This window comes from Meles meles, chromosome 6 (assembly GCF_922984935.1).
Source record: "Meles meles chromosome 6, mMelMel3.1 paternal haplotype, whole genome shotgun sequence".
In the NCBI taxonomy this organism is placed as follows: domain Eukaryota; kingdom Metazoa; phylum Chordata; class Mammalia; order Carnivora; family Mustelidae; genus Meles; species Meles meles.
This window is the reverse complement of record NC_060071.1, coordinates 136,963,738-136,986,540: the sequence shown is the minus strand read 5'-3', so window position 1 is coordinate 136,986,540 and position 22,803 is coordinate 136,963,738. Positions and strand designations below refer to the sequence as shown.

General features: G+C 42.3%; 2 protein-coding genes across 9 annotated transcripts in view; one reads left to right on the top strand and one right to left on the bottom strand.

The window, feature by feature from the left end:
- Nucleotides 1-5,152, top strand: part of BBOF1 (basal body orientation factor 1) — a 41,394-nt gene extending 36,242 nt beyond the window's left edge. For all 8 annotated transcript variants that reach the window (XM_046008747.1, XM_046008748.1, XM_046008745.1 and 5 more), the window contains one exon: nucleotides 5,027-5,152. In XM_046008747.1, the coding sequence (XP_045864703.1) occupies nucleotides 5,027-5,038 (12 nt within the window). In that variant the 3' untranslated portion in view covers nucleotides 5,039-5,152. The remainder of the gene's footprint in view (nucleotides 1-5,026) is intronic.
- On the bottom strand, nucleotides 146-22,509 carry ALDH6A1 (aldehyde dehydrogenase 6 family member A1). Its single transcript, XM_046008739.1, has 12 exons — nucleotides 22,367-22,509; nucleotides 14,385-14,441; nucleotides 13,325-13,399; nucleotides 12,986-13,147; nucleotides 12,681-12,759; nucleotides 11,965-12,267; nucleotides 9,866-9,987; nucleotides 7,697-7,886; nucleotides 7,299-7,480; nucleotides 5,521-5,700; nucleotides 5,162-5,260; nucleotides 146-2,139 (listed from the first exon to the last, which is right to left on the bottom strand). The coding sequence occupies exons 1-12, from the start codon at nucleotides 22,415-22,417 to the stop codon at nucleotides 2,035-2,037; spliced, it is 1,605 nt and encodes a 534-aa protein (XP_045864695.1). The 5' UTR covers nucleotides 22,418-22,509; the 3' UTR covers nucleotides 146-2,034.
- Nucleotides 22,510-22,803: the final 294 nt, after the last annotated feature.

The window sequence follows — 22,803 nt, the reverse complement described above, 5'->3', positions numbered from 1 at the left end:
AGGGTCCTGGGATCGAGTCCCGCGTTGGGCTCTCTGCTCAGCGGGAGCCTGCTTCCCCCTCTCTCTGCCTGCCTCTCTGCCTGCTTGTGATCTCTCTCTGTCAAATAAATAAAATCTTTAAAAAAAAAAAATTAAAAAAGCCAGGTTTTCTTTTTAAGAGCTTTTTATTTGTAATTTGTTATTTATAATCAATTAGTACAACATAGGATCTCAGAAATTTCAAATGAGGCTACATCAGAGCAAAAAGAAAATATTAAATTTTGAAGCTGCTATTAGCAGGAATATAACTGCAGATTTTTTTCCATCTAAGTAACAAGAAACTCTTCTAAGTAGCAAATAGCTAGCCAAATGATTCCAATTAGAGCAACATAATTCTGATGAGTCAGTATTTTAAAAAAGTGATTTCCCTTAAATATAAGGAAAACTTAGGAATCTCTGGGATTATATTTAATTCCACTTGGAATTTAGACAATATGACTTTTCATTCAACCCAGCTTGCAGTTGTTGGATTGGATTAAATATCTATCAGTTGCAGCTGTGATAAGCAGAGATAATAAGGGGTATTCTATTATCAAATTAGACGTTTCTATTGCCTCATGTTTAGAAAGGCAAATCCAAAAAAAAGACCCATTAGGGTCATAAATGTATTTTATTAAAGTTCTAATCACCTTAAATGAAGATTCTCACATTCTATTCTGTAGTGGTAGTGATAAGCTTAAAATCCACTGAGTGCACAAATTTCCAAGTTTTCACTGTCCTTAATTCACCAAATCACTGCCACGAGCAGATTAACATTATTCAAGTGACTAGGGAAGCAGAAAAATAAATGACCTATGTCATCTGGCTGAGACCAGAGATTATTTTCTCAGAGCCAGGAGCCTTCTCCTAGTTCACTGGCTAAAAACTGTATTGGAAAAGATTGATTCAACCGGGAATCTGTTTTTTTAACTCATCTATTTGTTCGGACTTAAGATTTAGCTATGTCAAAAGAAACAAAAAGCATAAAGACACTTGGATTAACGGTAGCAAAAGAATCCGTCAAAGCACTTCTTTTTTACTATTTCATGTCATGAAGAGCTTTGGAATTTCTTAGGCCCCAGTCAATTACTCTACATTAAGAGTTCTTTCATTAAAAATGATCACTAATGAGAAACGCAGGCAAGAAGAAAGAACAACATAAAAAATTCGGTAAGTAATATCTGGCTATACTTACTTAAGGCAAAAGTCTTGCACACTTTGATGGCTAGAATACTCCTTGATTTCTGGGCCTAAAAAACTTTTGAAATAGTTTTCTAAAAACGAAACTTGATTTGCATCTGAATTAATGGCTGAAACATTAATGACTCTTGAAGCCGAATCTAAAATTGAACACTTGCTATAGCCACAAAAGGTTGATTTATCCAGTGCCAGTGCACACTGAGGTATCCTTGAGAAGTGATTTTAAGAAGCAGGAACAGTGACAATGATAGAATGAGTGGTCACGAGTCACTAGGACAAAGTGGCATTCAGCAGAAAAGAAAGCAGTTGTCACAACTGTGGGGTAAGTAGAAATAGAGTACGTCCTGTGTAGTGTGGGATAAATGAGAGGCTCAAGAAAGCTTGGCAGAGAGGTCTCCCCTACTGCCATTTATACAGGACTGTGTTTGAGGGTCAGCCAAAGGGTGAATTATTTCTGTCTTAATTTCCCCATCCAAGAGGTCCTCTTCTAGTTATTAGAAGATCTTTATATACACTCATCTTCCCTTCGAGTCATCAGGAAAGGGGAGAACATCTAGAAAGTAGGTCTCAGTTCTCATTCCATATAAGCATTTCACAGTTAAAACAGTCACCTCAAAAACTGAAGTAAGAAAAGCAAGTGAAAATCTGGTTTCAGAGTTATACTAGGAATCTCCCTAGAGCAATCTGACAGGGGCTAATGGTCTTGAGAAAGATTTTAGTGACCAGGTATTCCAGTCCTAGGGATCTGATTTGAGCAAAGTTGGCAAATGAAGTTGATCAAGAATACAGGGAGATTACTCAGGAGCAGACTTGTTTCTAACGGCCCATGGTAGGCATGACTACGGCAGGCGAGGAAAGAGTAGCATCTTCTTCTTTCCACTGAGAAGTGATGGTCTTTAGCTGTGTGTAGAATTGGATGCCCTAAAGAGAACAAAGGGGAGAAAAAAAAAAAAGAGTTAGCATCTATTCCTGGGGGTTTCATATTTCTCTTTCAATCAACTTTTGAAGGAGGTGGTATGAAGTGCTACTCACGTTCCCACTTGAGGAATTAGTGCAACCAAAATCCAACCTATTGTTCACAAGATAATCTATTTAAAACATTTAGCATAATACCTCCCACATAGTAAATAGTCAAACCTTAGCTCTCATGTTGAAACTACTCAAGAGGATCTAAATGGAAAAACAGAACAATGAAATCTGTTAAACTTGAAGTTCATTCTGTTCCTCGGGCTGAATATCACGTGCTCTGAGATCTTGGGACATGGCTCAAATCCTGCCTCTCCTTATTGACTGCCATGTAACTCTGGGCCTTACCTGTGACCTTCCTGAGAAGAAGAAAAAGGCATGAAGGGATGAGATACATATTAGGCCGCTTCTGACAACTGTCAGTGATAAATAGCTCTATACCAATGTAGTAAAATCCACAATATCATACAAATCTAAAGTAAAATGTCTGATATTACACACAGTCACTTCTAATTCACCTATAATGGGGACCCCAAAAAATCAGCACATTTGGAGTGTCTGGGTGACTCAGTCGTTAAGTGTCTGCCTTTGGCTCAGGTCATGATCCCAGGTTCTGGGATGGAGCCCCACATCAGGCTCCCTGCTCGGCGGGAAGCCTGCTTCTTCTCCCTCTCCCACTCTCTCTGCTTGTGTTCCCTCTCTCTCTCTCTCTGTGTGTCTCTGTCAAATAAATAATAAAATCTTTTTAAAAAATGCAGCATATTTAAGATTATATATACAGTTTATTTTGTAAGAATAGGCTTGAGCAAAAAAGAATAGACTGTTCAGATCTGACACAAAAAATACTAACAAACTAGAGGCATCTGGGTAGCTCAGTCAGTTAAGCATCTGATGTGCTTTGGCTCAGGTCATGGTATCAGGATTGTGAGATTGAGCCCTATATGGCGCCCTTTATGGGGCTCTGCACTCGGAGCAGTCTGCTTGTCGCTTTCCCTACCCCTCTGCTCCTCCCCCACGCCTCTCAAATAATTAAATAAATGAAGTCTTAAAAAACTTCTAGCAAGCTAGAAGATACTGTTAGGAAAAAAAAACACTAGCTTAATTAAAATACTCCTTTAGAATTATTTGATAAAATCTGGGCCATGTTAACATATTTTTATTTTTAAAATTTTAAAAAAGATTTAATGTATTTATTTGACACACAGAGAAAGATCACAAGTAGGCAGAGAGGCAGGCAGAGAAAGGGGGAAGCAGGCTCCCTGCTGAGCAGAGAGCCCGATGCGGGGCTCGATCCCAGGACCCCAAGATCATGACCCAAGCCGAAGGCAGAGGCTTTAACCCACTGAGCTACCCAGGCGCCCCATGTTAATATATTTTTTAAAATTTGAGAGATTATAATCTACTTTCAAGTCTTCTTTCCAGGATGCAAAATAGCAGTTTGATTCCCTAAGAATTTAAGACTTCAAACTGTGTATGGGGTCAGTCTTTTCCTTTAAGAAATCTCACTTACCAGGATGACTTAGAGTAATTAAACCAAGACAGGGGAGAAAAAAAGAGTTCTACTCTGTTTCCCTTGAAAGAAATTTTTTTTTTAACAATTTTTTTTTTTAAGACTTTATTTATTTATTTGACAGACAGAGATCACAAGTAGGTAGAGAGGCAGGCAGAGAGAAAGAGAGGAGGAAGCAGGCTCCCTGCCGAGCAGAGAGCCTGATGCAGGACTCGATCCCAGGACCTTGAGATCATGACCTGAGCCGAAGGTAGGGGCTTAACCCACTGAGCCACCCAGGCGCCCCGAAAGAAATTTTTGTTGATAGTATCAAACTAACCAATTCTATCAAACCTGTGACTAATGCACAAACTGAATAAGCTGCCTCTATAAATAACCAAAATGTCTTCTTAACATTCTGCTACGCGATACACACTATTCTTTCTTTTACTGAACTATAAAAGAGACCTGTATAGGAAACATGGTTTAATTACTGAAGGTTCCAAAATGGCTGCATCACTCTGGGGCTACAAAGAAGTTCCACCAGCCAATCTGTTCGACACATATTTGAACACTTGCTCTTTGCCAGGTACTGCAGTTAAGAAGTAAATAATAATTACGGTGGGATGAAGACTTCTATTCGTGGCTCACACAGCCCGACAGGACTTTCCCTCCTTACCTCTCTAACCGCATCTCTTACCACTGTCCTCCTCAATTCACTGTCTGTGCCTCAGCCTATTTCTGCTACAATGTGAACCTGCTGTGCCTCTGCCTTAGGAAATATGTAGCTGCTGAAGGATGTGGTAATAGTGATGATTTAATCTTCCTAACCTTATGAATTACAGGTACTATTGTTAGTCTCATTTTATAGATAAGAAACTTGAGACACAGGGTATTGCCCAAAGTCACACAGTTAGTAACTAGATGAGCTGGAGTTTGAAACCAGGCCATTCAGTTCCAGATCTGCTTTATTTTCCTTGTTCAGCGATGTAGTTTAGTGCCTAGAATAGGGTTTGGTACAAAGAAGGTGCTCAGTAAAATTTTTGTAAATGAGTAACATACAGGAGAATGTGCAATGGGAACACATGAAGGCGTACCCAACCCAGCACTGAGGAAGGGGGGGTGGAGTCAGAGGTGATTTTCTGGAGGAGTCCATCCCTTAAACTTAGACAAGACAGATGAATAAGAGTTAGATGAAAGAGGGGAGGCAGGAGGAGAGGATCTCAGGCAGAGGAAAGGATACACATAAAGGCTTAGACTTCCTCTTACTCTTGCTCCAAAACTTTGCCGCCTTGAGTTATTCAGGAAGGAGCAGCTTTGGCAAAATTTTGTTACCTTTTAAATCTTTTCTAGGGGACCTCCTGACAAGCCCTGCTGAACAACATATGACCCCACAAAAGCTACTGGCAGGCCCTTCCTTGCAGAATCCTTGTTCCTGAATATGTTCAAGAAACTTTCTTAGAGGAAAAAACATTTTCTTACAGTTACCTGTTTGCCATAGAAATTGGTGTCTCCCCTGAAGGAAGATCGAGAGCCGGTGAACGAGAACATTGGCAAAGGCACTGGAATAGGGACATTCACCCCCACCTAAAGCAGAACAAATCCACGTCAAATAAAAGGACTCAAACAAAGGAACTCTCCATCTAGAAGCACAAATGCCTGACATCACAGAGACCAATACCCCAACTTGTACGCTCTCCTGCATCCCACGCATGAGCTTTGGTTCCTGAGGAAGAAATGGGGCAGTATGGGAAATCAGAGGGGCAGCGACCAATCACTTCACTATCTCCCTTAGATAGGAAACAGTATACGGCTACAAGAATCTCCTAAAAATCCTGTTCACAAACCTGTCCAACGTCCACCAGGTGGGAATATTTCCGAGCAGTGGCTCCATTGGTAGTGAAGATGGCAGTTCCATTTCCATACGGATTGTCATTTACTATCTTGATGGCTTCATCCAAAGTGTCTGTCTCCAGAACTACAAGAACTGGACCAAAAATCTCCTCTTTGTAACAGGTCATTGTTGGCTGTCAGGAGTGATACATCCAGAAAAGAAGTCAGTACTTGATGCTTATCTGGTAATTTATTACCCACTGCTTACATGGACAGCTTTCATGCTAGGAACCTCTCTTCATTGTAAACCACCTTTAAAAAAAAAAGTCTGTCCTTGCTGTGTTCCATCTTCTAAGCTGCCAATCATATAAACAACCTGAAACTCCCATTAACAAAAATTTCACTCCTGTCTTTTAAGCACCATAGTTTTAGGTCCCATGACCCATCACCAATTTCCTCTTTTATAACTGTATAACCTGTTTATACAATTGTTATGTTACTGAAAAGTTACATGAATATTCATTTTTTATAAATCAAATGTATACTGGAAACACCACAGGAAGGTGTTTCTGTTTAAAGAAAACCTGTGCTACGTTTTCCGTAACATAATTCATTCTCATTCAATCCTTTGCCTCCCAAATGAGTCTGTGCAATTATAACTCGATATCAGGTCACACTAAACATTCAAAACATCCTTCACCGCTGCAGTTAGCTGTGTTTGTGGCTAATAAGTGGATTTTTCCCCCTATGGTTCTGTGACAAGAGACTTCATGATTTCTGCTACACTTACATTCAACTCTTTAATTATTCAGGATTATAACAGGATTAGTGGGGACATAGGAGTTTCTAAAAATTCAGTCATTAATTTTAGCTGAGAGACTTGCAGGGTTTTAATAAATAAAAATTGAGAGTCATTCTTTTTCTTTCGTATCTTATAAAGAGGCAGCACAGAGAAGGTACTCAATAAATACTGAGTCGTGGTTATATTGATGGAGACACTGCAAGAGCTATAAGCTAGAGAACGAGGAGTGGGAAGAAACAACTTGCATTAAATATGTAAAAAATAGAAGATAGGGTTGGGGGGCACCTGGGTGGCTCAGTGGATTAAGCCGCTGCCTTCGGCTCAGGTCATGATCTCAGGGTCCTGGGATCGAGCCCCGCATCGGGCCCTCTGCTCTGCAGGGAGCCTGCTTCCTCCTCTCTCTCTGCCTGCCTCTCTGCTTACTTGTGACCTCTCTCTCTGTCAAATAAATAAATAAATAAAATCTTAAAAAAAAAAAAAAAAAAAAGAAGATAGGGTTGGCAAAATACGGCCTATGGGCTGAATGTGGCTTGCTGTTTGTTTCTGTACAGCTCACAGGCTGAGAATGGCTTCTGTATTTTTTAAATGGCTGCAAAAGAAATCATGACATGAAAAATTATTTGAAATTAAAATTCCATTGTCCATGAATAAAGGCTTCTTGGAACACAGCCACACGATGTTATTGTGCTTTTGCACTAAATGTCAAGAGTGAGTAGTTGTAACAGAGACTGCCTATCCTTGCAAAACCAAAAAGACTGACCAGCTAGCCTTTTACGGAAAGTCTGCCAATCGCTAGCACAGTGGAGGAGCTGGGGAGTCAGGATAGGAGACTCACTCAGACTCTAGATAAAATAACTGAGGAATCCTGTCAAGAGTCGAGGTCTCAGTTATTAAATGCCTTCCTTTATAAATTGGAAGGACGGGGTTCCATTGCCTCTAAGGTGCCTTTAGTGCTCATGTTTGTGAGATAAATAATCCACAGTTGTTCACCTTGACATTTGAGATGATGGTTGGTCCAACAAAGTTGCCATTTTCATAGCCCTTGACTTTAATTTTTCGACCGTCAAGAAGGATGGAAGCTCCCTCCTTTGTTCCACTGTCAATCAGATTGCAGACTCGCTCTTTGGCCTGGGGGGTGATCAGAGGGCCAAGATCAGCTCCAGGCTGGTCTCCTGTAAACCAACAGAAAACCATTTAAGGTCTTCATTATCACAAATTATGACTGTTAACTAAAGATGAATCCAAATGGCAAGTACAGTATAAAGAGAGGCAGTGGTTAAAGAGTAGATGTGATTACTCCCATCGGAGTAAGTCAAGACCAATGCTAAAACCAAGTGCTTAGTGCCACAGATGTAAAGCCTAAAGGAACTCGGCAGATAACTGATTACCCGCATTGACTCTCAAGTTTTTGGCACGCTCCACCAGCTCTGGCAGCCACCTCTTAGCTTCTCCCACAAGGATCGCTGTGGAAAGAGCCATGCAGCGCTGACCAGCAGCTCCAAATGCTGCCCCAACCAGCTGGTTCAGGGTATTTTCCTTATTGGCATCTGGCATGACTACCCCATGGTTCTTGGCTCCCTAAGGAAATACAGAAAGTACATGAATCTTCCTTGGGAAAATATAATGAGGCTAAGAAATTAAGCAAAGAACCTGAGATTTCAAATGAGAATTTAAAAATAGGGAGAATTTACACTTTGTTGCTTTGAGGCTAGATTTATTATCATTTCGATACTGCTGAAGTTGTGGTAGCACAGAGAAAGTCTCCAAGTTACTTTTTTTTTTTTTTTTTTTTTTTTAAAGATTTTATTTATTTATTTGACAGACAGAGACCACAAGTAGGCAGAGAGGCAGGCAGAGAGAGAGAGAGAGGAGGAAGCAGGCTGTCCGCAGAGCAGAGAGCCCGATGCGGGGCTCGATCCCAGAACCCTGGGATCATGACCTGAGCCGAAGGCAGAGGCTTTAACCCACTGAGCCACCCAGATGCCCCTCCAAGTTACTTTTTTTCCCCTACTTTCTTAGCTGATAAAGTGGTACGTGTTTATTTAGATCCAAACCATTACCAACAAAACAAAACAAAACAAAACCTCCAGCCACATAATCACAGTCAAACCGACAGGCTACATACTGCATCCGGGCACCAAGAACTCCTTTCTTTTTCCTAAGTTAGACAGGAAACAATTTATTGTCTGCTGGGATTTCCAGTTATATGAACAGCAATGTAAATAAAGAGCTGCCAGTAATAATGTCAGTGTCTAGCTGAGAGGCAAACTAGGTGGACCTCTTGATACACCATTTCTGGAAAGAGGTTCCCCAAACTGGCTTGCTTCTAGATACCCAGCCTCATGATACACAACTATGTAGGAAAGCATGGCCATCTCCATACGTAGGTTTCCAGATACACTAGTCCCCCCATTATCCATAGTTTCACTTTCCACAGTTTCAGTCACCTGAGGTCAACTGAGGCCCAGAAGCAGATGTTCCTCCTAAAGCTATGTCGTAACGCCCACATCATTCGCCTCATTTCATGTCCTAATGGAGGCATTTTATCATCTCACATCATCATCATCAGAAGGGTGAGTTAAGTATAATAAGATGTTTTGAAAGAGAGGTCATATTGTTATAATGATTTGGTAGAATTGTTCTATTTTATTATTATTATTCTTTTACTGTGCCTAATTCATAAAGTGTATCATACATATGTATATGTGGGCAAAAATACAGCATACATGGAGTTTGGTACTACCCACGGTTTCAGGGATCCACTGCGGGTCTTGAAAGGTGTCCCCCACCGATGAAGAGGGACTACTGTACAACTACAATGGAGTTCATGGATAGAGACCATGTCTGTTACACAGAATACACTCAATATGATGGAGTAAAGTGGGAGGGACTTAAGTTGAATTGGCCAAAAGACATTCAGCCACAAAAAAAAGTAAGTAGGCGTATCAGATCAGAACAGTTTCTAAGCCTGTGCGTAGGTGGCTATCCCTTCTGCAACATTAACTAAAAGGTGAGAAAGTGGCCACTGGACTTTATATTCAGTATCAAGGAATTACTACGTATTAGGCAAGGAGCCTGTAAGAGAACAGCAAAACTATGCAACCAGGTAAACCGCACCCATATACAGGGATATTTGGCTCTTCCCAGTACCTTAAATAGGTCAGACTCTTAGGAAAAGCACATCTTTGACATTATAGTGCCTTGAGAGGAATGAAGGATAAAGGGCTACAAAGCATGGTATGAAGAAAGATACAGGACCAGAATCAGAAGCTGGCTTTTACTGCAAAAGCCCAAAGAATCTGAATAACATTCTTAGGAAGAAAGGTGCCTTTTTTTTTTTTTTACCAAGATGAGGTGTATAAGATAAAAAGGTAATTAAAGCGACTTAGCATAAAACTCATCGCAAGGTTCATGGCTAGAGGGAAAACATCCAGGATGAAATGGAAATAAAGACACACTGGCATTAGAGTGGCATAGTAGCCTCTCTGTTGCAGGGCTGTTCACAGGTAATTTTAATACATATAACAGATTTAGGGGGAAAAGGAATAGGAAGTTACCATATTGGCTTGAACTCTCTTGCCATATCTTGACCCTCTCTCAAAGATGTACTCTCCTGCCTGGTTGGATCCCACAAAGCTGATTGCTTTAATATCCGGATGATCACAAATAAAGTTTACAGCTTTAAGAAGAAAATAAATAATTACCACAAAGGAACAAACGGCTATGGGCTTCTCAACATGGCAAATTACCCCTTTCCCACTGCTGTGAATGAGAAGTTTCCATACTTTTATTTTCTATCCTGGATTTCCAAATTGAAGTTCTTTTTATCTCTTAAAATTCTTTTTTTTAAAGATTTTATTTGAGAGAGAGAGGGGAGAGTCTGTGCACCTGCGCATGGATGTGGATGAGCAGGTAGAGGAGGTAAAAGAAGAGGGAGAGGGAGGGGAAGAACCCCAAGCAGACTCCCTGATGAGCACGAAACCCAGTACAGGATTCTAAAATCATGACCTGAGCCAAGAGTTGGGGGCAGGGCTGGGGGCAAGCCAGTGGCATAGTCGGTTAAGCCTCTGACTCTTGGTTTTGGCGCAGGTCCTCAATCCTCAGTCTCAGGGTTGTGAGATCAAGCCCGGCATCAGGCTCCGCACTAGCATGGAGTGTGCTTGAGATTCTCTCTTCCACTCCCCCTGCCCCTCCTCCCCAATAAATACATCTAAAAAAGACCAACAACAGTCAAGATGCTTAATTGACTGAGCCACCCATCTCTTAAATTTTTTGACTACTAATTCTATTTTGCCTCTTCCCTTTCATTGTTTTTCTCATTTGCTGTTCCTTTTAATTCTGAAGGCTGCAACTCCTGTTCTCTTCCAAAATACTCAACTCTTCCTTTTATCAAGAATGTGATATTTTCTTGGGGCGCCTGGGTGGCTCAGTGGGTTAAAGCCTCTGCCTTCGGCTCAGGTCATGATCCCAGGGTCCTGGGATCGAGCCCCACATTGGGCTCTCTGCTCAGCAGGCAGCCTGCCGCCTCCTCTCTCTGTCTCTCTGCCTACCTCTCTGTCTACTTGTAATCTCTGTCAAATGAATAAATAAAATCTTTAAAAAAAAAAAGAATGTGATATTTTCTTAACTGCCCCTATATATTGGGACTCTCAAGTACTCTTGTACCCTCATGTGAACAGCAATATAGCATAGTATTTAAAAGTAAAAACCAGAGTCAGCCTTTCTGGGTACTGACATTCTGGCTTTGGTAGTTTCTAGCTGTGTGACTTTGGGCAAATTACTTAATTTCATTATGCCTTGGTTTTCTTATCTGTAAAATGGAAAAACAACAGTACTTACCTTGGAGGATTGTTATAAAGATTAAATGAGATAATATTTGAAAGGCCCTAGAAACAGTGCCTGAAACACAGAAGTGCTTTTTTTTTTTTTTTTTTAAAGACTTTATTTATTGGGATGCCTGGGTGGCTCAGTCGTTAGGCGTCTGCCTTCAGCTCAGGTCATGATCTCAGAGTCCTGGGATCTAGTCCTGCATCAGGCTCATGCTCAGTAAAAAGTCTGCCTCTCCCTCTGTCCTATCCCCTGCTTGTGTGGATTCTCTCTTTCTCTCTCAAATAAACAAACAAAATCTTAAAAAAAAAAAAAAAGACTTTATTTGACAGACAGAGATCACAAGTAGGCAGAGAGAGAGAGAGAGAGGAGGAAGCAAGGCTCCCTGCTGAGCAGAGAGCCCGATGTGGGGCTCGATCCCAGGACCCTGGGATCATGACCCAAGCCGAAGGCAGAGGCTAGAAGTGCTTTTTAAGTGTTTGCTGTTACTATGTGAATTAGAATGCCTTCAGTCTCTGTGAGATCTATAAATTCTCTCAGTACTAAAGAGAAAACTTTCTCTTTTATCTGTGTCTTCCCCTAATCCCTACTTCTTTGTCTCAATCTATTCTGTAGGACAAGAAGCATCATTATTCCCCAGTTAGTTTAACTGAGCACACAGATGTACCAATGTACCAATAAACATTACCTCTGAAATGGAGGTTTACTTTTAGTAAATCCCTTCTTCCCTCAGTTCCTCATCCTAAAATCACTCAACCTTCACCACTCAACACCTTGATTTTTTTTCGCAGCCAGATTAAGTGCCACATACAGAAGGACAGTTAGTTACCTTCATGTTGTCCGTGGAGGATGTTCAGTGTTCCGTCTGGGGCACCAGAGTCCTGGAGCAACTTAGCCAGAAGCATGCTTGCTCCGGGAACTCGCTCGGATGGTTTCAGTAGGAAGGTATTTCCACACACCATGGCCATGGGAAACATCCAAAGGGGGATCATGGCAGGAAAGTTGAATGGAGTGATGCCTGCACATACCCCCAGAGGCAGACGGTAGGAATAAAGGTCCATATCTTTGGTGATGGATGGCATGGTCTCTCCCAGCAAGAGGGACGTCACACTGCAGGCATGCTCGACCACCTCTGGGGCAGAGAAGCAGTCAGGCCACCAGCTCTCCACTGTGCACTACCTAGCTGTGTCACGCTCTAGTCATCCCTGAGGCTAGAGAATGGCTCAGGCCGATGACACAGGGAAGAAACACTGACTTGCCCTTCCATGAAGGGGATGTGCAAAATGAGATTCTCCAAATTGGGGGGCGGGGGAAGAGAGTGACGTGCATTCACTGGAAGATCAAGTAAGATAAACGAAGTAAACTGATCTCCCATGTACCGGAGAAGTACTGCCATTTTCCGCAAGTACTAAAAAAGATATCATGGGATAGCAAAATCTACATACAGGAAGAAGTAACCTCCCATTCTGAGATCTCTGTCTCCCATCTTTCTTTGCTCTTTCCCAAAGAGTTCCTGAACTCCCCCAAGAGGGACTCCCAGCTTACGAAGGCCTCGGAATACGTCTCCTTCAGCATCAGCGAGGGTCTTCCCTTGTTCCAGTGTGATTAACTTGGCAATTTCTTTCTAGAGAAAATACATGCAAATAGAAACCAATGCAAGGATGTGCTTCCCTGTAGTTCCTAGGTAGCCAAGAAAGAACAAAACCGGGTTTCAGGCAGTACCAGGGAGGAAGCCATGATCTGTGTCTTTCTGGATTGCAGAGTTATGGAAGGTGGCTGATAGGCCTTCTATGGGTGTGACAAGTATCCCAGGCAACAGTTTGGAAAATAATACCATTCTGATTTCTTACCAAGTTTTCTTTAATGAGCTGTTGATAGCGGAGTAGGACCTGCTGGCGGCTTAACACGGAAGTGTCTGCCCATGCAGGAAAAGCACGTTTGCAGGAAGCAACAGCTGCATCCATTTCAGCCTTGGTAGCCTGAGGAACCCGACCAATGACCTCATTGGTGGCCTGATGGGGAAAAGCAATACATCATCTTTTGCCCCTGCTCTGCCTTCTGCATTTTTCATCTAGTCACAGCAGCAGCCACTATGTACTTCATATGACAGACACCTAGGTCCCTCATTTCCCACCACATTCCCGGATTTCTAGGCTAGCCAGCTTAAATTCCAAGGCAGCTTTGCTTACTGGGTTGTGGATGTCAGTCCATTTGTCACTTTTGGATTCAACAAATTTCCCATCGATGAAGAGCTTTACAGTTGGCTGGAAAATAAGAACCCCCCATAAAACCTTGGATTAGTTCATTGCTTCTCTCCCTTTCACAAAGAGGAAGGAATTTAGGGTTGGTAGGTGAATGTTCTGTTCTCTAGAAATGTTACCACTAGGAAAGAGGTACTTGTCTGTAGCGTTCATTAACATGTGGCTGAGCCTCTCAATACTGTGATCTCTCTGAGAAAGGAAAATTCCCTACTAATGCACAACGTGGAACCTGATGTCATTGTGAGGCTTATATTAAAAAAGTAGCAGTTTCTGTGTTAACAAAGATTAGTTAGTATGACTTGTTGGCACCATGAGCAGGTATGACCTTAATGGTCAAAAGATTTTTTTTTTTAAACATTTTTGTGGTAGTTCTTCTGAGAAGTAGCTAGCTTATATTAAATTTTCAGAGGGGCTGTGGACCAAAAAAGGTGAAGGACTACACTGTTACTTAACAGTATATGTTTCTAAATAGAAAGGACTTTGAGCACCTATCCTTATTTATTAATTTTAGGTACTGCAAATGGTTGACAGTTCTATAAAAACAATTTTTAAAAGATTGTGAAGAGAACAGCTACCTGGCAGGATCGATAAAACCTCCAGAAGCTATGAAAATGTCTGTATTTTTTGACTTAGCAATCTTACCTCAGAAGGGAAATAATGTAAAAGAAGGAAAAAAACTATATAAGTAAATGTTGGGTTTTTAATATTGAAAAACCAAATCAATCTAGGTGTTAGATGGGAACATTTTTATTTAATTCTGGCTATATATATTTGATAGACTATTATGCAGCCATTAAAATCATAACTATAAAGAGGATTTTGCAATACTGAAAATGTTTATGACATATAATAAACATAACATTAGGTAAGAAAACCAAAATTTCACATATATTCTGATCACAATTATGTTAAGAAGGTAAATGGGAATACCCCCAAATTAAACCGTATTGCTTCTCAGAAGTCCAACTTTAGTACCAAATAAACTTACCACTGATGAAGAGAAGGAGGATGCTGGATACCAGGTGGAATTCACTTTGGAAGAGACCTGTGGGGTAAAAGAATTATTATTTTGATAAACGAGAGCAGAAAATTATTGTATATATAGTAGCAAATGGCTACCATATATTTAACATTACACTAGTTACTGTGGGTATATGGAAAAGGACTTGGCGTTTGCTCTTAAGGGTCATAGAGCCTTTTTTCTTTTTTTTTAAGATTTTATTTCTTTATTTGACAGACAGAGATCACAAGTAGGCAGAGAGGCAGGCAGAGGAAGGAAGGAGGAAGGAAGCAGGCTCCCTGCTGAGCAGAGAGCCCAATGCGGGGCTCGATCCCAGGACCTGAGATCATGACCTGAGCTGAAGGCAGAGGCTTTAACCCACTGAGCCACCCAGGCGCCCCAGGGTCATAGAGTCTTTAAAGAGAAAGATAACAGACTATGAGGTACAGCAGACTATGAGAAAATAAGAAACCATAATATAAATCATATACAAAATACATGTTTTCCTAATTTTTGGCCTGGAAATGTAGTCACCACAAATCTTAATATGAAAACTCTTAGATGGTATCGAACACAACAGGTGTCAAATGTCAGAGAGTATATAACCAAGTGTCAAATGTGAGGATAATAAGCCCACATAAATACCTGAACACAAATGCTCATAGCAGCTTTGTAATAGTCCCAAACTCAGCAATGACCCAAATATCTGCCATTGGCTGGGACAGGGAAACGAATGAGCTATATCCATATGCTGGAATAGTACTCAGCAAGGAAAAGGAACCATTACACAGGCAATAACATGGAAAACTATAACAACTATACCGGGTGAGAGAAGTCAGACATAAAAACAGTACACAGTGTATGATGCCGTTTATATAAAACTAAAAAACACAAACATAGTGTTGGAAAGCAGATCAGCGGTTGCCTGGGGATGATGGCAGAAATGCAGAAGGGGAAAGAGGAAATATTTTTGGGGTGATGATGGATAGGTCCCCTATCTTGACTGTCATGATGTTTTCACAGGTGTATACAAATATAAGACTTATCAAATGGTATACTTTAAATATGTATGCTTTATATCGATTTTATTTCAAGAAATCTGTTTTAAAAAATGCACATGTAGGAAAAGAATGTGAGGTATAGGTAACATGTAATAGGGTATAATCCAGTTGGAGGGGGGAGGAGTCAGTTACAATAAAATAACTCCTCATTTGTATATGTGCTATAGAAGTTGATTTAAGAAATATTCAAGTCAAAGTGAGAAAACTGAAACACTTGGAACGGGATATAAAGGAAAACTGCAATCTAATAATCTTTTATTTTGTCTGAAGACAGACATATTAACCAAAGAGTTTAGGGCTACCTGAAGTGTAAGAATTTGTGTTCCTGCGGTACTGTCCAGGGGAAAGGATGCACGTCCTTTGGGCCAGCAAATAGTTCTTCCAAATGCCTCATCTACTTCCTCTCCCGTTCCCCACAAAAACTATTTCAGAGTAAATCAACACTCTTCTGGAGTCCACCATGTCTTATTTATAGCCATATTCCCAACACCAACATAGTACCTGGTACCTAGTAGGTGTTTAAGAAATATCTACAGAACAAATGGAAGATCCACTGGGTGGCCGACTGCCCCCACCCCAGACCAGGTTAGCAGACAGTATTTCTCCTATCAGGTTTATCTGTCTGTGTTTTAATTGCCTGGGTACTTGTCTGTTGCCCAAAAGGCTGAAGTTTCACGAAGGTAGGCACTACATCTGTCTTAGTCACCGACTTTACAGTTACTGTGATCAAGACTGTCCAGATATGGAAAATAGCCAAGTTGTCGGTGCTCATTCCGTGTTATTATTACACTTTCTGCTCTCACTCCTTGTTATTTCGAAACTTATCTCCTTGCTACTATCTTGTATCTCCTTGCATTCTCTATCTCCCTGCCACTTACTTGCTCTTACTCCCGGCTACTTCAAAGCTTATCTCACTCCTTGCTATTTCAAACCTTACTCTCTCAAAGCTTCCAACCCCGCTGCTCCCCCCCCACCCCCACCCCCTCGCCAGGAGCTGACCTTCGTTTTTCCTCCTTCAGAGGGAACAGAAACCAACAGGTGAGAATGTCAACTTCTTACTAGCCAATCTACAAGACTGACTTATACCTATCATTTTTTTCCCTCCCTTCCTCTTAGAAGGGAACAGTTAGCTAGCAAGCTCTGTGAGGGTTAAGCGACTTCTGTGTTGTGCACAGAAGTGCACAACTATTACCTATGAACCGACTGACAAGGTTCCTCTCCTCCAACTGTGGGCCATCTCTGCCCCTGTGCTCTAAAGCCCACCCCAGACACTTCCAATTATCCTTTCCTGAAACTTAAACCTCTCTCCATCCAACAGCAAGGATTCTCTTTGCTAATGACCTTATTTCCTCATTTCCCACTAACCCTTCAATCTACTCCAGCCTTCATGACTAACACCAGTGATTTCCTACATCCCATGGTGCTTCCTGGTCCTCCTGTACTGGACTTTTTTGTGCCCTTTTCACTCGTCTTCAGGGATGTCCTGAAATCTTTTCTGCCACTTCTCTGCCTTCTTTGCAGACTCATCCTCTGCTACCTGGCCACTAACTAATTAAATTCCTCAAGACTTGGTCCTAGGCCTTCTTGTCTCCTCATTCTGCACATTCTCCTTGGATGACTTCATCAGCTCCTGTGGCCTGGGGCTCTAGATTCTGATGGCGTCCAAATCTGTAGTTCTCAGCCAGCTCTTCCTCTTCAGTGGAAGTGTCTAAGTGTCTTTACCACGCCTCTACATGGATGTTACTTCGGTGCACAGTGAAAAAGCTGAACTCACCTTTCTCTTACCAAGCTGCCCTGCTTCTATATCCCACCTTCAGAGAAGGGAGCCACTATTCACCTAGTTACCCAAGAAGAAACCTGAACATCATCACCCCAACTCCTCCCTCCCCCTTCCACACTGAATCAAACAAATCCTGGCAATCTGTCCTAGAAGTCCTTTGAACCCAGCCCTTTTTCTCTACCCCTCCTGCCATCACCATACTCTCTATCATAGTTGTCTCTCACCTGGACTTCAATAATTGTTTCCTAACAGATTTCCTGGCTCCACTCTTCTTTTTTTTTAAGAGTTTATTTATTTATTTGACAGAGATCACAAGTAGGCAGGCAGGCAGGCAGAGAGAGAGAGGGAAGCAGGCTCCCCGCTGAGCAGAGAGAGCACGACGCTGGGCTTGATCCCAGGGCCCTGAGATCATGATCTGAGCCAAAGACAGAGGCCCAACCCACTGAGCCACCCAGGCGCCCCACAGGCTCCACTCTTATGCACTCTGAATCTGGTTTCCCAACCCATGGCTAGAGGGGTTTTCTAGAACACAAATCTGGGCAGATTACTCCCTTGTTTAAAGAGCTCCAATGGCTTTCCTCTGTTCTTAAAGTCTAATCTTGATGCCGCTTACAAGACTTCACACAGCAGGGGCACCTGGGTGTGTCAGTGGGTTAAAGCCTCTGCTTTCGGCTCAGGTCATGATCCCAGGGTCCTGGGATGGAGCCCCGCATCTGGCTCTCTGCTCAGCGGGGAGCCTGCTTCCCTTCCTCTCTCTCTGGCTGCCTCTCTGCCTACCTGTGATCTCTGTCTGTCAAATAAATAAATAAAATCTTAAAAAAAAAAAAAAAAGACTTCACACAGCATCTTTACTAATCGAGTTTCATAGCTGGCCACGTCCTCCTCGTTTCTATGCTGTAGGCATTTGGAACATGTTTTGTGCTCTCTCTGCTTGTGCCCGTGCTGCCCCTTCCTGCCTGCAATTGTTTCGTCCCATCTGCTTGGCTCACTCCTACTCCTTGGCTCCCTATGTAGCCATCACTTTGGGCATCAGTGCAGGTCAGTTTCGTATGTTTGCTAGTAAGAAGCTGAGGAAATTCTCAACTGATGGTTTCTGTTGCCTCTGAAGTGGGAAAAACAAGGTTAACTTCTGAGAGTGAGGGAGAAGTAGCAGAGTCAGAAGCTTTTAAGTCACAATCTCAAATCTAGGCCAAGCACCTGGTTATAGTCCTCACATAACACCTAAATTCCTCTATTTCTTATACCACATTATAGAATAATAGTTTAATTATTAAGTCTCTCTCCTCTTAGATCACTAGATGGCCGTGTTCTCTACCCTTGGCCCCATTCCTGGAATCGAGTAAGCATTCAGTAATATTTTTGCAGAATGAAAGAATGAGTACTCACCAAGCAATCATTTGCTATTAATTATGTTTCATGTTTACTCTCTTACAGAGCAGGAAATGTACAGATCAGCCAACTTGAGCATTTTGGGCCACTTAATTTTATTTTTTCATTTGCATGCAGTCTCCCTGCCATCAAGAGGGCATAAAAGGCACTGCATCTGGCATAATAAAACATTAGCAATAGTTTTTGATAAGTTGGATCTCCTATCTTCATTTCCCAAGAAATATTCACTAGCACTGTTGCTAAAGAAACTATCCTTCAATCAGTCACACCAAAATTCTTCCTCTCTTGCTATTTCCTCCTTTATCAGGCACTCCCTCTTCCCTTTGGCTGAAGGTCTGCTAGTCTTGCAAAACTCAAACCTGAAGCAAACTCCTTTTGGAATCTTTTCCTGAAATGTGCAAGTTGAGTTTGGGATAGTTTCCCTACAACCCTGCCGTACTCTGTGCACTCCCACTGTTAGCACTTATCATTCATTATAACAGAGGAGCCTTCAGTGAGAGTTGCACTTACCTCTCCTTTTCCCAAAGCCTGGGGACAGTACCTGACACAAAAAGAGATACCAAGTCCTGAATTCTCAGCCCCATCAGTCACTATTTGAGAGAACCTGGATCACCTTAACTATCAGGTAATTGACTTTATTATATTCATGAATTCCAGTCTTCACCAATTTTCTTAAAAATAGAAAGTGGTGGAGCTAGGTGGCCCCTGGGTGGCACAGTTGGATGAGCGACCTACTCTTGGTTTCAGCTCAGGTCATGATCTCACGGTTGTAAGATTGAGCCCTGTGTCAGTCTCCAACCTCAGTGTGGAGTCCGCTTGAGATTCTCTCTCCCCCTCTGCCCCTCCCCCTGATCGTGTTCTCTTTTTCTCTCTCTGAAATAAATAAATCTTAAAAAAAAAAAAAAGGTGGAGCTGGGCAAGAATGCAAATATGATTGTAAACCCTGTACTCTTTAAACCAAATCACTGAAGGCAAGTCCTGTGTCTCTTTAAGACTGGTTTTCTTATCTCTCAATGCGAGTGATAAACCCACTGTAAGCTGAAAACGTATTTAATATAGCTAACCTACCAAACATCATCGCCTAGCCTAGCCTACTTTAAATGTGCTCAGGACACGTACATTAGCATGAAGTTGGGCAAAACCAACTAACACAAAGACTATTTTTATAATAAAAGTGTTGAATAGCTAATGTAATCAACTGAATACAGTTCTGAAAGTGAAAAATAGAATGGTTGTATGAGTACAGAATGGTTATAAGTGTATCAGTTGTTTAACCTTGTGATCACGTGGCTGACCGAGTGCTGTGACTCCTTGCGGAGGCCCAGCGTCCCTCAAGAGTATCATACTGCATTTCACTGGGGGATGGGAGAGCATAAAAACTCAAAATTCCAAATACAATTACGAGTTGCTTTCATACCACCGTAAAGAAAAAAGTTTTAAGTTTAGCCATTGAACATCAAGGACCAAAGGTACTTAAAATTACTGAAAACATGAACTTTTTCCCTTATAGATCCTTTGAAATTCTGTGAAATTCATGACTGCCAGAATCTAGACCACCCTTTATCGAAGTTTCTTTTCTTTTTTTTTTTTTTTAAGATTTTATTTATTTGACAGAAAGAAACAGTGAGAGAGGGAACACAAGCAGGAGGAGTGGGAGAGTGAAAAGCAGGCTTCCAGCTGAGCCCCACGTGGGGCTCGCACAGGGCTTCATCCTGGGATCATGACCTGAGCTCAGGCAGACGCCTGAGCCACCCAGGCGCCCCTTATCAAAGTTTGGTGTTACAGTTACTCCTCTGTGGCTAAGGATTACTATTTCTGTTCTTTTCCAGGTCAACTCAGAAGTTTCTTCAAATGAATCAGAAAATAGTGTCTATTTCCACAATAAAGTACATAGGAAGGAAGACTCTTCTCCTTGATTTAAAGGACAAAATACTTTCTTCCCCTTTTTTTTTTTTTTAAAGATAGGGAGAAGGTGGGCGAGTGGGAGAGAACCTTAAGCAGGCTCCACCCCCAGCACAGAGCTTCCACCCCTCAACCCTGAGCCAAAATGATGTGGATGCTTAATGGACTGAGCTGCTCAGGTATCTCAGGGCAAAATACCTTCTTAAGGATCAGTGACTCACTAATGGTGGGGAGGCAAAGGAAAAAAAGTTAGTTTTAGTAAAGGAATTCAAGGATAAGTTGGTAATGGAAAACACAGGGTGGAAACTTTGTACCCCTATTACTAAAAAAAAGATACTAGAAAAATAGAAGTAGGATCACAGCAAGAAATAGATAAACCAGATTATCTGATAAACTCTTCCAGCCCATGCTCCACTCTGTCCCATTAAATAGCATTTTAATATGAAACTTTGGTGACTTTGCTAAGAATCTTACAAATAAATATAAGTTTCTGCAGTAGAATTCACTGCAACCTGGTAAGTACTAGTATTATCTCAAAGTCCAGCAATATAGAAGAAAAAGTTCCCAGGATGGATGTAACAAGTAAGAAGGGCAATGTTGTTTCTTGTAGGTTGGAGAATGTTTCCTGGAGGAAATCGCACCTTCTAAGTCCTTGCTAGGCAGTTAAAACTGGGGAAGGGCTGTGAACAGTTAGAAACCACAGGCCTCAGGTATGCAGCTCCCTTAGCTCTACCACTTCTCTTTAGGCCAGCTTCAGAAGGGACCCAATCCCCACCATGGGCTAGTGATGAGGGTGTGCAGATACATTAGGAGCTGACTTTGGGTTAGGAACTTGGAATTAACACTTCCTGTTTATTTTCTATTACCTGTTGTAGAGATGTTAATCACCTCATTTTTTTTAAAGAGAATTATTTCTACATATGAAGTTTTTTAAAAAAAGATTTTATTTATTTGTCAGAGAGACAGAGACTGAGCACAAGCAGGGGGAGCAGCATTTAGAGGGAGAAGCAGGCTCCCCACTGAGCAAGGAGCAGGATGCAGGACTCGATCCCACAACCCTGGGACCATGACTTGAGCTGAAGGCATACGCTTAACCAATCTAGCTCATCTCGTGTTCTATCATTTTTTTAAAAAGAGAGGTTTAGTCCCTGGCATGTGCTTGGGACATACTGGTAGCATAACTACGGGTCCTTATTTACCACCAACGTGAATCCTGAAACTTTGCGAAAAAGTCTAACTGAAAGTCTTGGCAAGAAAAGGGACAGTCTACAGCCTGTGGAAAATGCAAAGAGACACAGCTAGGGAAAACAGCTCAGCAAACAGCTGCTTTTGGGGAAAACCTCGTGTAAGCCTTCTAGAAGGAGATTCAAAGTTCATTCACTGACCCTCCCCCTCGTGCTCTTTCTTCCTTCACCATAGATCATTAGACAGTGAAGTAGCGTGGGGGGAAGGGAACAATCTGGTAGCTCTGGGAAGGAGAAAGAGCTCTAACAAAGGTGACCAGGAAAGGGAATTTCTGGTGTGAGAGAGGTGACTGGCACAGAGGTGAGAGGGTCCACCAGGGGTGAGAGCAAGGGTGACTGACTGCAGGGACTGGGAGGGTTGGGGGGAGGAGAGTGGGCCAGAGCTAGAGGAGAACCTCCCAGAGTAAAAGGGCAGCGGGCCAGGGGTGACAGTCCAGCACCCAACGAGGGCGCATAATAAATAAAGGGGTGGGACCGGGCCGCACGGGTCTGGTGGGAACAGGAAGGTCGGCTAAGAAGGGTTTTTTTGGTTCAGAGGAGATGGAAAGGACGCAACTCATAGCTTCGCGATCCCTCGGTACCACCCTCACTCGCCTGCAGGATCCGGGCCCGCACTGCCGCCGCTGCCACCACCGCCGCCGCCATGGTCCTGAGCCTCCTCTTGTCCTCCTCTACGTACCCCTACTGCGGGTGACTCCCCAGGAGCTCTACCGCGGCCAGGCCTAGCCCCCGCAATCCTGCCGCACCGCCTCATTGGTGGAGAAGACTATTTCCTCTAGCCAATCACTAGCCCTAACACCTGACTCCACCCCTTAGTCCCAGTCTTAGAGATATGCGATTGGTCAAAAGTGGAAGAGCCCTAGCCCCCTCCCACCTCAGCAAATTCTGTTGGCGGAGGCAGGGCAGTCGCCCCTGGCTAGGCTACTCCGTATTGAGCCCTCGGAGGAGACGCCCCCTAAACGGGAACCCCGATTGGCCACATGTACGACCGCGGCCCCACCCCCTCTTCGAAGAACATAAATAAGACCCTT